Here is a 13,163-nt window from a genome sequence, read left to right as displayed (position 1 = left end):
TAGGCAGATTTTGGAATGGAGCAGAAATAACAGGTGGTTGTTTTTGGAGACCTCAACTTCCCAAATATTGACTGGCACCTCCTTAATGCAAGAGGGATAGATGGGACAGAACTTGTCAGGCATGTCCAAGGAGGATTCCTGACGCATTATGTGGAACAGCCAACTGGAGGAGAGGCCATAGTGGTCCTAGTACTGGGTAATGAACCTGCTCAGGTGACAAACCTTGCAGTGGGGGAGCCTTTTGGTGAAAGTGACCCCTAGCCTTTAGAATAGCAATGGTCAAGGATGGGAATAGACTAAATGGTAAAGTGTTTAAATGGGGAAGGGATAACTATGATGGCATTAGACAGGAACTAGGGAGAGTAAATTGGGAACAGATGTTCTTGGGGAAAAGCACAGAAGTGCAATCTAACCAGCACGGCCAGCGTCGCAGTTAGTGCAACATTGCCACAATGTCAGCAACCAGCAGAAGAATGATGAGAGTGAAGGTAGGGCCACTTAAGGATAATAGAGGCAACATGTGCCTGGAGACAGAGGAAGTAGGGGATGTCCTTAATGAATATTTTGCTTCAGTATTTATCAGAGAGAGGGACCTTGGTCAGTGTGAGGTCAATATAGAAAAAGCTTATACTATGTGCTGGAGGATGTTGAAATTAAGGAGGAGGAAGAGCTGGATCTTCTTAAAAACATTAGGATTGATACTGTAAGTCCTCAGGAGTGGATGAGATATAATCCAGGTTCTTACAAGAAGCAAGGCAAGAGATTGCTATGGCTTTGGCAATGATCTTTGAGTCCTCCCTGACCACAAGGGAGGTACTGGATGATTGGAGAATGGCAAATGTGGTTCCTTGTTTAAAAAGGTTATAGGGAGAATCCAGGGAATTATAGACTACTGGGTCTTCTTTCAATGGTGGGCAAACTTTTGGAGAGGTTTCTTAGAGACATGATTCACAAGCATTTAGGGAAGTATAGTCTTCTCAGGAATAGTGAGAGTGGCTTTGTGAGGTCGTGCCTCACAAGCCAAATTGAACTTTTTGATTAAGTAACAAAAGTAATTGATGAAGGTAGGGTGGTAGTTAGGGCAGATGGAGTTCAATCTGGATAAGTGTGAAATGACACACTGGAAGGTTAAATTTGAAGGCAGACAACATGGTTAATGGCAAGAATCTTAGTGTGGAGGAACAGAGGGATCTTGGGGTCTAAGCCCATAAATCTCTCAAGGTTTCCACACAGGTTGGTAGAGTGATTAAGTAAGAGTATAGTATGCTGGCCTTCATTGGTCGGAGAATTGAGTCCAAGAGGCGTAAGATAAGGTTACAGCTTATAAGACTCTGGTTGGATCACACTTGGAATATTGTGCTCATTTCTGATCGTCTCATTGCAGGAATGATGTGAAAGCCATGGAGAATGTACAGAGGAGATTTACAAGGATGATGCCTGAATTGGAGAACGTGTCTTATGTGGCAAGGTTAGCAGAGCTAGGGCTTTTATCTTTGGAGTGAAGAAGGATGAGAGGGGATTTAATAGAGGTCTACAAGATTATGAGAGGCATAGATAGGGTGGGCAGCCAGCGCCTTTATCCCAGGGTGAGAGTAGCAAACACAAGAGGACATCAGTACAAGGTGAGGGGAGGAATGTCAGGGTGAGGGGAGACGTTTAGGGGAAAGTTTTAAACACAGCGAGTAGTGGGTGCCTGGAATGTATTGCCAAGGGTGGGGGTGGAGGCTGGTATGATAGGGACATTTAAAAGGCTCTTAGACAGGCACATGGATACGAAAAATAGAGGGTCATGGGTGTTTGGTAGGGAAGGTTTAGTTTGTTGAGTAGGTTTCTATCTCAGCAAAATATTGTGGGTCAAAGGGCCTGTACTGTGTTGTTACGTTCTAGGTTCCACCTCACCCTTCAGCACTATGTTACAGACATCCCTCCTTTCTGAGTGGAGATGATTCCCCCATTTACATCCACTAAATCTCTTTCCCCTTACCTGAAATACATGTCCTCTGGTCTTCTCTGCCTCTGATAGGGGGAAAAGTGGCTGGAATTAAGGAATCTGACGAGGTGTGTGGATGGGAATGTTCTCTTGTGAACCTTGGCCAGAAGGGCAGGGAATGTTGCCTAGATAACATAATGGAAACTAATCTAGAGACAACTTACTTCACATCAGGGGCAGCTCCCGACTTATGTCGGTGAGCTGTCTGTGTTGATTCACTGTGTGGTGGGGAACAGGAGTCTCCCTGCTCTTCACTGTCCTCCGGTAGGATTATAACCGACAAATCAGCAAAGAGGAAGTCTCCCAGAACAATTTCCTTCACTTTGGCAATAGCTTGAAGTCTCTTCAGGTTGAAGAGCTTCCCATCCCCTCTGCACCTGAGGCTGATCCCAGGATCACTGTCCGGGAAGGCATCATTCAGCATGGCAGTAAATATCATGTTGAACATTGTGGTTGCAAACACACAGCCCTGCCTGACGTCATTAGTGAATAGGTATGCTTTAGAGGATTCTCCACCGTCCAGCACTCTGGCCATCATGCCAGAACTGGCGTACCATCTGAATAAATTTGGCGGAGCAGCTGAACTTTGACATGATTCTCCACAGGTCTCGTCGACTGACGGTGTCGAATGCTTTCATGAGGTCAACAAAGTTTGTATAGAGTTTGTGGTTCTGCTCCTGACACTTCTCCTGAAGTTGGCGCACGTCAACAACCATGTCAATAGTCCCACGACCTTTGCAGAAGCCACACTCTGATTTTGGCAGCAGGCCCAGCTGCACATGAGTGACCAGACAATTTGGCAGGACTCTTGCAAGGGTTTTTGCTGCAATGGAAGGCAGCCAGATACCTTAGTGACTGTCGCATACTTGTTGATTGCCCTTCCTCTTGTAGAGGTGTACGATGGATTCATCTTTAAGTTCCTGAGGAACAACTCGGTGAGCTTCTCGATAAGTACAGGACCACTGTCTTTGTAGATCTCTGCAGGTATGGTCTCTGCCCCTTTGTCACGGGATAGCTGGCTGACAGCTTTCATGACTTCGACTACTACTGGTGGGCCAGTTGTCGTCCACCTGGGGAATCCTATCTATCGCCTCATCACTGATAGATGATGATTGGTTGAGGATGGCTTCAAAGTGTTCAGCCCATCTCTGCAGGATTTGAGCCTTCTCTGTAATGAGAGTTGCACCATCTGTACTCAGGAAGGGAGAGCTCCCGAGAGACTGAGGCCTGTAGAAAGTGCTGAGTGTCACATTTGTGGCCCGAAATGTGAAGTTAATGAAACATTAAACACAAGTTTTATCAGGTAAACTTCTTAGTGTCTTTTTATTCTCCGGTTTCCTTTGTTCTCCTGCTTGTGTTCTTATCTCTCTCTCATACCACGTGACTTCCGGTATATCTCATACATATTCATTATCATGACATCCCTCCTTTAATCAGAAATAAACTTTACCTTCACTTTCCCTCGCAAACATACAAACATCGTAACTAATGGTAATACTATAACTCAACTACATAAAATTTACTTCCTACAGCATTCATACATGCACTTTATGATATAAGATTAAAATACTGTCCCAAAGTTCTTATTAAAACTATGGCACAAAGTCTTCGTATCGTTTGGGCACTTTCCAGTTTCATTTCCGCCTGCCTGCGATATTGTCGTCGCTTCTCGGTTGTTCACTCTCAGCGTCGGAAATACTGCTTGCCACGACTTCGGGTGTTTCTGGCGCTTTAGTCACTTCATCAGGAGTGCTGGTAACTGCCTCTGGAACATCATCAGGTCTCTCAGTTTCAGCATCTCGTATTGGCCTTTCAACCCCTTCGCTCGATATATCTCTGGACTGGTACCTTTTTATACCTGATACATTTCTCTTATACAGGACTCCAGTCGGAGACTTGACTGTCACCATACTGCCACTTCTGGATACGACAGTATAGGGTTGATGGTAATAAGGTGTGTCTAGCTTACCACCAGTTTCATGCCTCACTAGAACATTATCTCCTGGCATGATGTCTGAGTACTTGGCTCCACGTTTCGAATCTGTGTACAGCTTTGCTGCACCTTTCTTTTCAGCATCGTGGTCCCTCATCTCCTGGTCATCTCGGATTTCTTTTATTTCTGGCATTTTTGTGCGGATTTTTCTCCCAAAAAATGCTTCTGCAGGACTTTTTCCAGTGTTTGCATGAGGCGTTGCTCGATAGACATGATATTCATTATCATGACACTGAGAGCTTCATAGAACCATTTCAACTTGTTTCTTTCAGCGTATCCCTGCATTTCATCTGCCTTGGTGCTCAGCCAGGCATCTTGCATTTTACACAGTTTATTCTGCACTGTCCTTTGAACACTGGTGAAGGCGTTTTTCTTGGCAGCTGATGGCCGCGATGAAGGCAGAGCTTTTCAACAAGTAGGCCCATATGCTGCTTGCAGGGAGAGGCTCCTATCATCATCAGTGCAGATGAATGGACAGCATTCCTGAAGTGTTCCTAGTTGTCCTAAGCACTCCCTGCAAGATGTAAGTCAGCAAATTTAGTTTCTAGGTCTTCAGCCAGTGCTGAAGTTATGCTGGGGTTCTTCAGCCTGACGACATTGATTCATTTCATGGTCTTGCTTCCTTGTAGTCACTCTTGAGTCTGATGTGGAGATTCATTTTGGAGACAATGAGCCTGTGATCTGTCCAACAGTCAGCACCACACATAGCCTTGGTCACTCTGACATCCTGTCATTTCTCCTGACAATGACATAGTCGATAAGATGTCAATGCTTAGAGTGGGGATGCATCAGGAGGTCTCGTTGCAGGTAGGGGGGTGGAAAGCTGTGTTGGTGATGAGGAGGTCATGTGCTGTGCGTCTTTAGTAAGAGTAGGCTGTTACTGTTACACCAGCCCACTCCATGTCTCCCAACGCCTCCCTGCCAGGCTGCAGAGTTGCACCCTACTTTTGCATTGAAGTTGCCGAACAAGATCAGCTTGTCATGCTGCTCACTGCTGATAGCAGGGTGTCCAGTTCTTCATAAAACCTGTCTTTCGCCTTATCCAGGTTGGCTATTGTGGGGGCATAGGCACTGATCAGGGTGGCTTGGCTCTGTTCTGTAACGGAAGCTGTAGTGTCATGAGCCAGTCGTCCAGACCCTTGGGGAGACTGGATTTGAAAGATGGTGGTGCTGCTGGAGCCACTGTAGCGGCAGCGCTGCTTCGGGTGTGGACCCTTGGGGAGTGAGGGAGTGGAGGTGCAGCACTCCCGTGGGGTCCATCCAAACAGTCAACTGCCATCAGCTCCACACGGGCTTTGAGAGAGCCAACGGTGATTATAGTTGAAATTCTGTGACCGTGGGTCTGTGCCCAAGATGGAAGCGCCTATTAATCGGCAGCAGCCACGAGGGTCTCTGGGGAAACAGAGATCTGGAGCAGGGCACCAGAGGATGGGAAGATCATGCACCATCTGAGAAGATGAAGCAGAGGAGATGACCGCAGGGACAGTGACAATGATAGTAGACCAGTGAGGCGGCTTAACAGCTGAAAATATGGCGGGGCTGCTGGCGACTCGAGGCGAGGAACCCGTAGAAGCTGCGGGCTGCTGGAGACTGCTGTCGGGAGATTTACACCGGGCTGCAGACAGCTGGAGACTGGCTCAAACTACCAGGTATCGGAACTGGGATGTGAGGAGGTACCAAGGATTCTGAAGGGACCCTGAACATGCCGGAGGTTCGGATCTGGAACTCGGGGTTTCCAGTGGTTTGGACCTGACTCTGTGTAGCTGCAGGGACTGCAGAAGCGCTGGCGATGAATCTACGTGACTCTGGAGGGACTCTCTTTTGCTTCCCTCTCTCTGACTATAAGAGGCACTTAGGCAATATTTGCCGGTGGCAAATCTGTCTGCCTTACAGCAGGCAAAAAGAAATTTCATTTTATATGACACTGTTTTATTACCATGATAATAAATTGAATCTTGAAGTTTCCAAACAAGGTGACTCCTGAAGGCAAATCTAACTCCAGCATCACAACACTCATCTCTGTCGTGACTGCTCCAGTTTCAATCAGCTGACCTTCGTTGGCAAAATGAGTCCCACTCAGGGCTGCAATGTCAATCTTGTATCTTGCAAGCTCTCTGACAACTAAGGTTGTTCATGTCTCTGGTCTGTCTGCTGTAGGTTTGACCAAAAGCGTGCTGGCTCAGAACCAGAGAGGCTTGTGCCAATTTTGGACTCACCATCAACATTAAAAAGACTGAAGTCATGTACCAGCCTGCTCCGTAAACAGAACCCAAAATCACAATTAAAGGGCAGAAACTACAGGCAGTGGATCCATAAACTACAGGCAGTGGACCAGTTTACTTACCTTGGCACCACCCTCTCCCCAAGCATTGACTATTGATACAGAAGTTAACTGCAGAATAGCAAAGGCAAGTTCTCCTTTCAGAAGGCTGCGTTCCACTGTATGGGAACGTTAAGGAATAGTCTAGCAAAAAAAACTAAAGGTCTATAGAGCCGCGGTACTCACTACCCTCCTGTATGCCTGTGAAATGTGGACTGTGCATCGAAGGCATGCAGGACAACTCAACCATTTTCACATGTCTTTGCATAATATAAGGCATCAGATGGCAAGACAAAGCACCAGACACTGAAGTTCTCTCTAGAACAAGTCTACCATCATCCACACACTGGTGATGAGAGCACAGACCCAGTGGGTAGATCATGTCATCGGTATGCTGGATGAGCGGATACCCAAGCAGCTCCTTTTTGGGGAATTCTCTGTTGGTAGATGCTTGCATGGAGGGTAGAAGAAATGTTACCAAGACACATTAAAGGCCTTCCTGAAGTTTCTTGACATAGTCAAGACCACCTGGGAAATGCTGGCACAAACTGCCTGGCGTAGCCTTATTCACACGGGCTGTCAAGTTTACGAAGCAAAGCACAGTGCTGAAGCACAACATAAGTGCGAGCTGCGCCAGGACATTCCATGCCCGAATTGGCTAGACCAGTCATCTTCGGACACATGCATCCAAGAGGCAAATGGTGTTGAGGTCTTCATTGACAACAATGGATGAATGACAATTAAACTCCAAAACTCAACGCCTTCTCAACCTCAGCAAGTGGACATCCAGAGCTTTCTGGGGGAGGGAGTTCAAAGTTCACCTGTTTCTGAGAGAAGAAGCTTCTTCTTACCAACCCACTCCTCCCCAGACTCCTGTCTGCATCCACCAATTTCCTTAGCACCCTTAGATTCACTCTCATATTGCTAATGTCGTGATGACTGAACCACATTACTCAATCTTCCTGTACAGAGCTGACCCTCACCACAGGAGATCACTTTGGGAGTGACTTTTATTGACACTGCGTAAAAATCTGGAATGTAAACAGAGCAGGTACGACATTGGGAGGTTCCTGCATCCAAGTAAGAGAATGGATTCCGACATAGTCAAACTCCACACCAGGCTTTTGACAAGAGACCTTTTACCTTGAGTTGTTTTTGTAGCTTCACCTGTGGTTTGTTTTTGTACAGTTATTGTTCGGTTTATTAAAAGCACAGGTTTCCTCAGCGACACAGGGTAGATGGAGGGAGGGAAAGAGATTGCAGCACACACCTCAAGATTCTTGCACTCTCCCTGAACTCTGAAAACTCATCTGACCACTTCCAAACGATGTTTGTCTTTCATAACTTTGAGGTATGTTTCAAAGAACCTTTAATGAAGCAATCAGCATGTTTCTGCTCCCTGAGACCAGTCCCTGAGATACATTCTATTCTACCTGGTTTTAACCTTGCATATTTCTCAGTGGCATGGCAGACTCTTCGCTGACTCCAAGACCGATCCCATCACTGCCATTTCCTCTGCTTATTTCCCAGTAACCCATTCCACTTTCCTTCATTGGCCAAGACATAGAGTACAAAAGCAGAGATGTCATGTTACAGCTGTACAAGATGTTGGTGAGACCAGCTACAGGATGGATGTCATAATGCTGGAAAAAGTGCAGAAAAGATTCATGGCAATGTTCCCAGGATTGGTGGACTGAATAAGAAGAGGCTGAATAGGCTGAGAGGTGATCTTACAGAGGTTATAGCAGGATAAGGTGAATGGTGACAGTTTTTATCCCAGTGGGAGAAAAATTTAAAGGGGACCTGAGGGGCGCCTTCTTCTCACAGAGGATGGTGGGTGTGTGGAATAAGAGGAAGTGGTAGAGGTGGGGAATTATTATAATGTTTAATTAAATATTTAGATAGTTACATGAAGAGGAAAGATTTAGAAGGATATTGGTCAACTGTAGGCAAATGGGCAACTTGGTCAGCATGGACAAATTGGGCTGAAGGCCTGTTTTGATGCTGTACTGTTCTATAACTCTATGAGAAGTTCAATTCAAGTTTATTTTCTCATTATCTAAAATGACAAAGACTGTAGAAGTTAAAACCTTGAGCAAACAAAGAATTGCTGGAGGAACTTGGTAAGTCAAACAGTATCCAGGTATCTGGCACAGAGAAGGATTCTTCCCTGAATGGTCCAGCAAGTCATCTCTTACATTCATACAACCATAGAAGAGCAAGAGCATGGTTGCAGAGTGTACTGTTATATGAAGAAGATCAATTAGTACCAAACAAGGGCAGCATGGGAACACTGTTGTAGGGTTCATACAGAAGTCTGATGGCTGTGGGGAAGAAACTGTCTTGAAGCCAATTAGTGTACAATTTGCAATTTTGAATCTTCTTGATGGGAAGAGAGAGGAGAGTGTTTCTGAGGTGTATAGGCCCTTCAGTATGTTGGCTACCTTTCCCAGGCAGTGGGAGAGATAGATGAAAAGGAAGTTTGCGTGATGCTCTGAGCTGCATTTGCCACCTTTTGCAGCTTCTCATGATCGAGTAGAGCAGCTCCCGTCCCACACTGTGATGCAGGTCCCGTCCCACACTGTGATGCATGCAGTAGTCTGTTCGTGATGAGTTTGTTGAGGAACACGGGGCCTTCTTCTGATCAATGATCTTGGGTCACACAGGATAGGGGTCTGACAAACTGGTCTGGATCTTAGATGCTCAAAAAATTGTAACAGACATCAAATGATTAACAAATGTTTGTGTTTTTATAGTGGCTTTTCAGTCCCAACCATCTCACATCCACCATTGCTCTTCTGCCTGGAAACAATTAAGATGTTTTGTTTCCTTGCAGAGATCAAGAAGAAGGCTAGTTACGTTACACCGGTTCCTGGTGGAGTTGGTCCGATGACAGTAGCAATGCTGATGAAGAACACACTAATCGTGGCCAAGAAGTCTGTCACTTATTAAAGACAGTGCCAATACATTAGCTCCAGACACCCTCTCTCAAGGTGGAGGACAGCTTAAGTTATGATATAAAAGATATTTTTGTTTACCATATCTACAGGTATTTAGATTTGCTGGAAACTGTCGTGTCATGATTACTTCCCACGTACGCACACACTTCACCTATTCTCATCCCCTCCCTCCCTGGCCCCATCCTTTTCTACACACATTCCCTCTGCAGCACTCCCCCACCCTCCTCTTCGATCCATCTGCTCTCTCATTGTACCACTACTGTCACCCTCTCTCCTTCCCAAATTCGAGCACTGGCACCTTTTCCATCTCTGATCACCACCCCCTCCCCCTTCCATTTTGTCTGACCCCTTTGTGTGTGTCTCCCTCTCCGTATCTGCCATCTCACAATCATCTGCCTCTGACCATCCTCCTTCACGCCTCCCCCCCACTGGCCCCTGTCCAACCCCTCCCAACCTGTCCTCATTATATCGAATTGAAACAAAAAGTCTGCAGACACTGGTTGAAGTAAAAACACAATATTTTTAAAAACTCAGCAGATTAAACATTGTACTTTATATAGCAAAGATACATTACCCACATTTTGGGCTTGAGCCCTTCAAGGTATGAAAAAATGTAAGCAAGCGCCTGAGAATGGTGGGGGTTGGGGGGGTGGGGGAGGGAGGTGGAGGGGAGGAGCTCAGTTCCAAAGGTACGAGGTAACTATCTAACTATCTCCTTTCTGCCCTCTCAATCTTGATGAAGTGTTCTGACCCAAAATGGTGACCATTTTGTCCCCTTGATACTGCTCAACCCATTGAGTTCCTCCAGCAGGTTGTGTATTGCTCCACATTCCAGCATCAGCAGTTACCTTTGGCCCAGTGTTTGTGTTGTGTTCTGCCATAATGCACATGCATCAACTACCTCCCTCCTTCAGCCCCTTACTTCTTGATGCCTGTTGGAATCAGTGCTGCCAAGCCTGTTGTTCACAGGGATTTGGGTTGTTCTGCTACTCTGGTGTTGTGGACCCCGGAAGTAGGTTCTGGTTTCCGCCCCAGGAAAAGGTTCAGCGGTGGGGGGAGGGGGGGGAGCTTGGGTTAATTGGATGCTACAAATTGTCCCCATGAATGAATGACAGAATTTATTGTCATATTGTAGAGCTCATCGAAAGAACCAAAGACTTGTTGATCCAAACCAAGGCTTTTATTAGCAAAAGACAGGAGCTCTTCACAGGTGGCCGACCAGTCCAGAATGATCCGACCTGGCTAGGGACACAACCCTTTAAGGCCCAGACAATAGGCGTGGCTTAGCTCTCAGCCAATCGCTGTAAGCACAGTCTAGATACAGTAACTATATACACTATGTACATTGGTGATAGATCTGTACTATCACACATGTACACAAGTACAATGTACACATATGATGAAAGTCTTTGTTGGCACCCTTACTGTGTACTCCTAGAGGAGTAGAATCTGGGGAGTTGATGGGATTGTGAGAGAACAAAATGAGTGGCTGATGGGTGCAGACTCGATGGGCTAAAGGGCTTTTTTCTGCAATACGTGGCTGGTTGTTTGAAGTTGTGACAGTAAGACCAAGCCCTTGCATTTATAAAACACCTTTAGCCTAGTAGATTTTCACCAGATGTATTATAGAAGTGTTATCTTGTTTGGCACTGGGCCACAGAAAAGATATTTAGACAGATGCCCTAAAGCTTGTCAGAGGAATTCAGAACAGAGTCAAAGGAAATTCTGAGCCGTAGGCCTTGACCACGTGGCTCTTGGTGATGAAATTCCAAAGTCATTGAGAAGCAAGAACTGGAGGAGAGTGGTGAAAATAAAGGAGGTTATCTCTCATCAGTTTCATTTTATTGTTGTGTGCACAAGGTGCACAAAAATCTTTGCCTTTCTGGCAAAGACAAACACAGAGTTGCCAACTCATCCATTGCCATTACTGAAACAAGAAAGAGAAGCAAAGGAGAGTCCCTTCAGAGATGCTGTGTGTCCGTGTCCTGTACTCTCCAGAGTTGCATGGCCTTTTGTTCACCAGTCAACTCAAGCTCAAGGTATCTAATCACACCTTTCCAATCTCTGAAGGATCAGCAAATTCCCTTAAAGTTTGGGTATGTTGCTTTGTTGATGGTTCAGGTAGAATATTAAAGAAATTAAGATTCAATTATAGATCGGCCTATGGTAATAATCCAATATTGGATAAAATCTCACAATAGTAAGGAGAGAGTATTTGGAGAGATTGTTCTTAGACCAGAGGTCAGGAGGAGGTTTGGTAGATATGTTAAAAATCAGGTAGGGGCTTTTTTGGGAATATTTTATTTGAAATTTTTTAGACCATACATGAAGTCAAATACAAAATTTAAAAAATACAAATACATAAGTAGACAAATCTATGCTGCATGGTGGGTTGTAACCCAAACCCTCCAACCCCCCACCCACCCAAAAGACCCTGAAAAAAAGTGTGAGAAGAGAAAAAGAAAGAAAGAAAGAAAGATAGGGAGGGAAAATAAGAAAGGTCGCTGGAAAGTGGCATTCACTCCACGGATTTCAATTCATTATTTAACTAGTCTTTGGGGAAGGTTAACGTGGACTTAAGGACTGGAAGAAACTAAAGATTTGCGCCAAACCTAGATTGGAGCCAGACGTCCATGTAACTGCAATGCACTTCCTCGCCACTGCCAATACATTTCGAACAAATTCAACCTGATATTTTGATCATTTCAATTATGGCCTTTTAAAAAATATTTTATTTTTGTTTTTTTTCCATAAATATACATATAAAAAAATTTCCATTTTCAAAATATGTAAGTATAGGTATAACTTTTTCTTACAAAACACAACCCCTTCCCTCCCCTCACCGCCCCCCCACCCACCCATCCCTTCACAGTATAAATCTGTACACCATCACGGCTTACAGTTGGGTTTAAAAAAGGAAAGTCTCCATTGGGGAGGTCACTTATATTTTTATAATAATAGCACCTTTTTTATTTTTTATTATATTTGGGCCCCTAGATAATCTAAATATGATTGCCATATTTTTATAACTATGTCATATTTGTTCTTTAGATTATATGTGATTTTTTTCGCATAGGTATACAACTGTTCATCTCTGTTTTACATCGCACTCTCTGTAGAGGGGAGTTGGATTTCCAAATAATCACAATACATTCATTGGCCACAGCTAAAGCTATTTTAAAAAATGAAATTTGGAATTTAGTTAGTTTACTTATTTCAATAAAGTTGCCCAAAAGATAAAACTTCAGGTCGGTCGTCCGTGAAGGGCACTCCTGTTATCCTTTTTAGTATTTCAGTAATATCTTGCCAGAAAGGTCTCACCTTCACACATGACCAAGTAGCGTATACAAATGTTCCTATTTCTATTCCACATCTAAAACACATCTCCAACATTTCTGATTTTTGATTTATATAATTACTGTGGTGTGTGGTATAATTCATGTAGAAAATTATATTGTACTAATCCGTATCCTGCATTTATAATTTTTTTTGGTAAATATTATTTATAAATGATAATGAATCATACAATCAAAACACCATCCAATATATAATATTTTACCCCCCCCCCCACCCTCCAACCCCCAACCCTCCTCTAAACTACCAAAAGAAAAGAAGAAAGAGAAGAGGAGATCTACTACAACAATGGCATTCAATCATTTGCCATGGATTGGGACCGCACCATCAATGTATGGGAAAGAAAATATTAATGATCTAGTTGCATATATTCCATATACGGGTTCAAAGTTTTAATTTAAAAAATTATTATTTCGTAAGTTATATGTTATTTTCTCCAAAGGAATATTCATTTTAGTCTAATTTTTCCATGTAACTGTAAAACATTCCCTAGCCACTGCTCAAGCTTGTCTTAAAAAAGCAATTTGAAATCTATCTAATTTTAAT

General features: G+C 44.2%; 1 protein-coding gene across 1 annotated transcript in view; it reads left to right on the top strand.

Moving 5' to 3' along the window:
* The window catches only part of LOC138757760 (bifunctional methylenetetrahydrofolate dehydrogenase/cyclohydrolase, mitochondrial-like), a 37,022-nt gene extending 27,386 nt beyond the window's left edge, over positions 1-9,636 (top strand). The window contains exon 8 of the mRNA XM_069925584.1: positions 9,140-9,636. Coding sequence (XP_069781685.1) covers positions 9,140-9,255 — 116 coding nt within the window. The 3' untranslated portion in view covers positions 9,256-9,636. The remainder of the gene's footprint in view (positions 1-9,139) is intronic.
* The last annotated feature ends 3,527 nt before the right edge of the window (positions 9,637-13,163 follow it).

The sequence above is a fragment of the Narcine bancroftii genome, chromosome 3 (assembly GCF_036971445.1).
Source record: "Narcine bancroftii isolate sNarBan1 chromosome 3, sNarBan1.hap1, whole genome shotgun sequence".
Taxonomy (NCBI): Eukaryota; Metazoa; Chordata; class Chondrichthyes; order Torpediniformes; family Narcinidae; genus Narcine; species Narcine bancroftii.
Note: the sequence above shows the minus strand (reverse complement) of the source record. Positions and strands in the feature narration are given on the sequence as shown.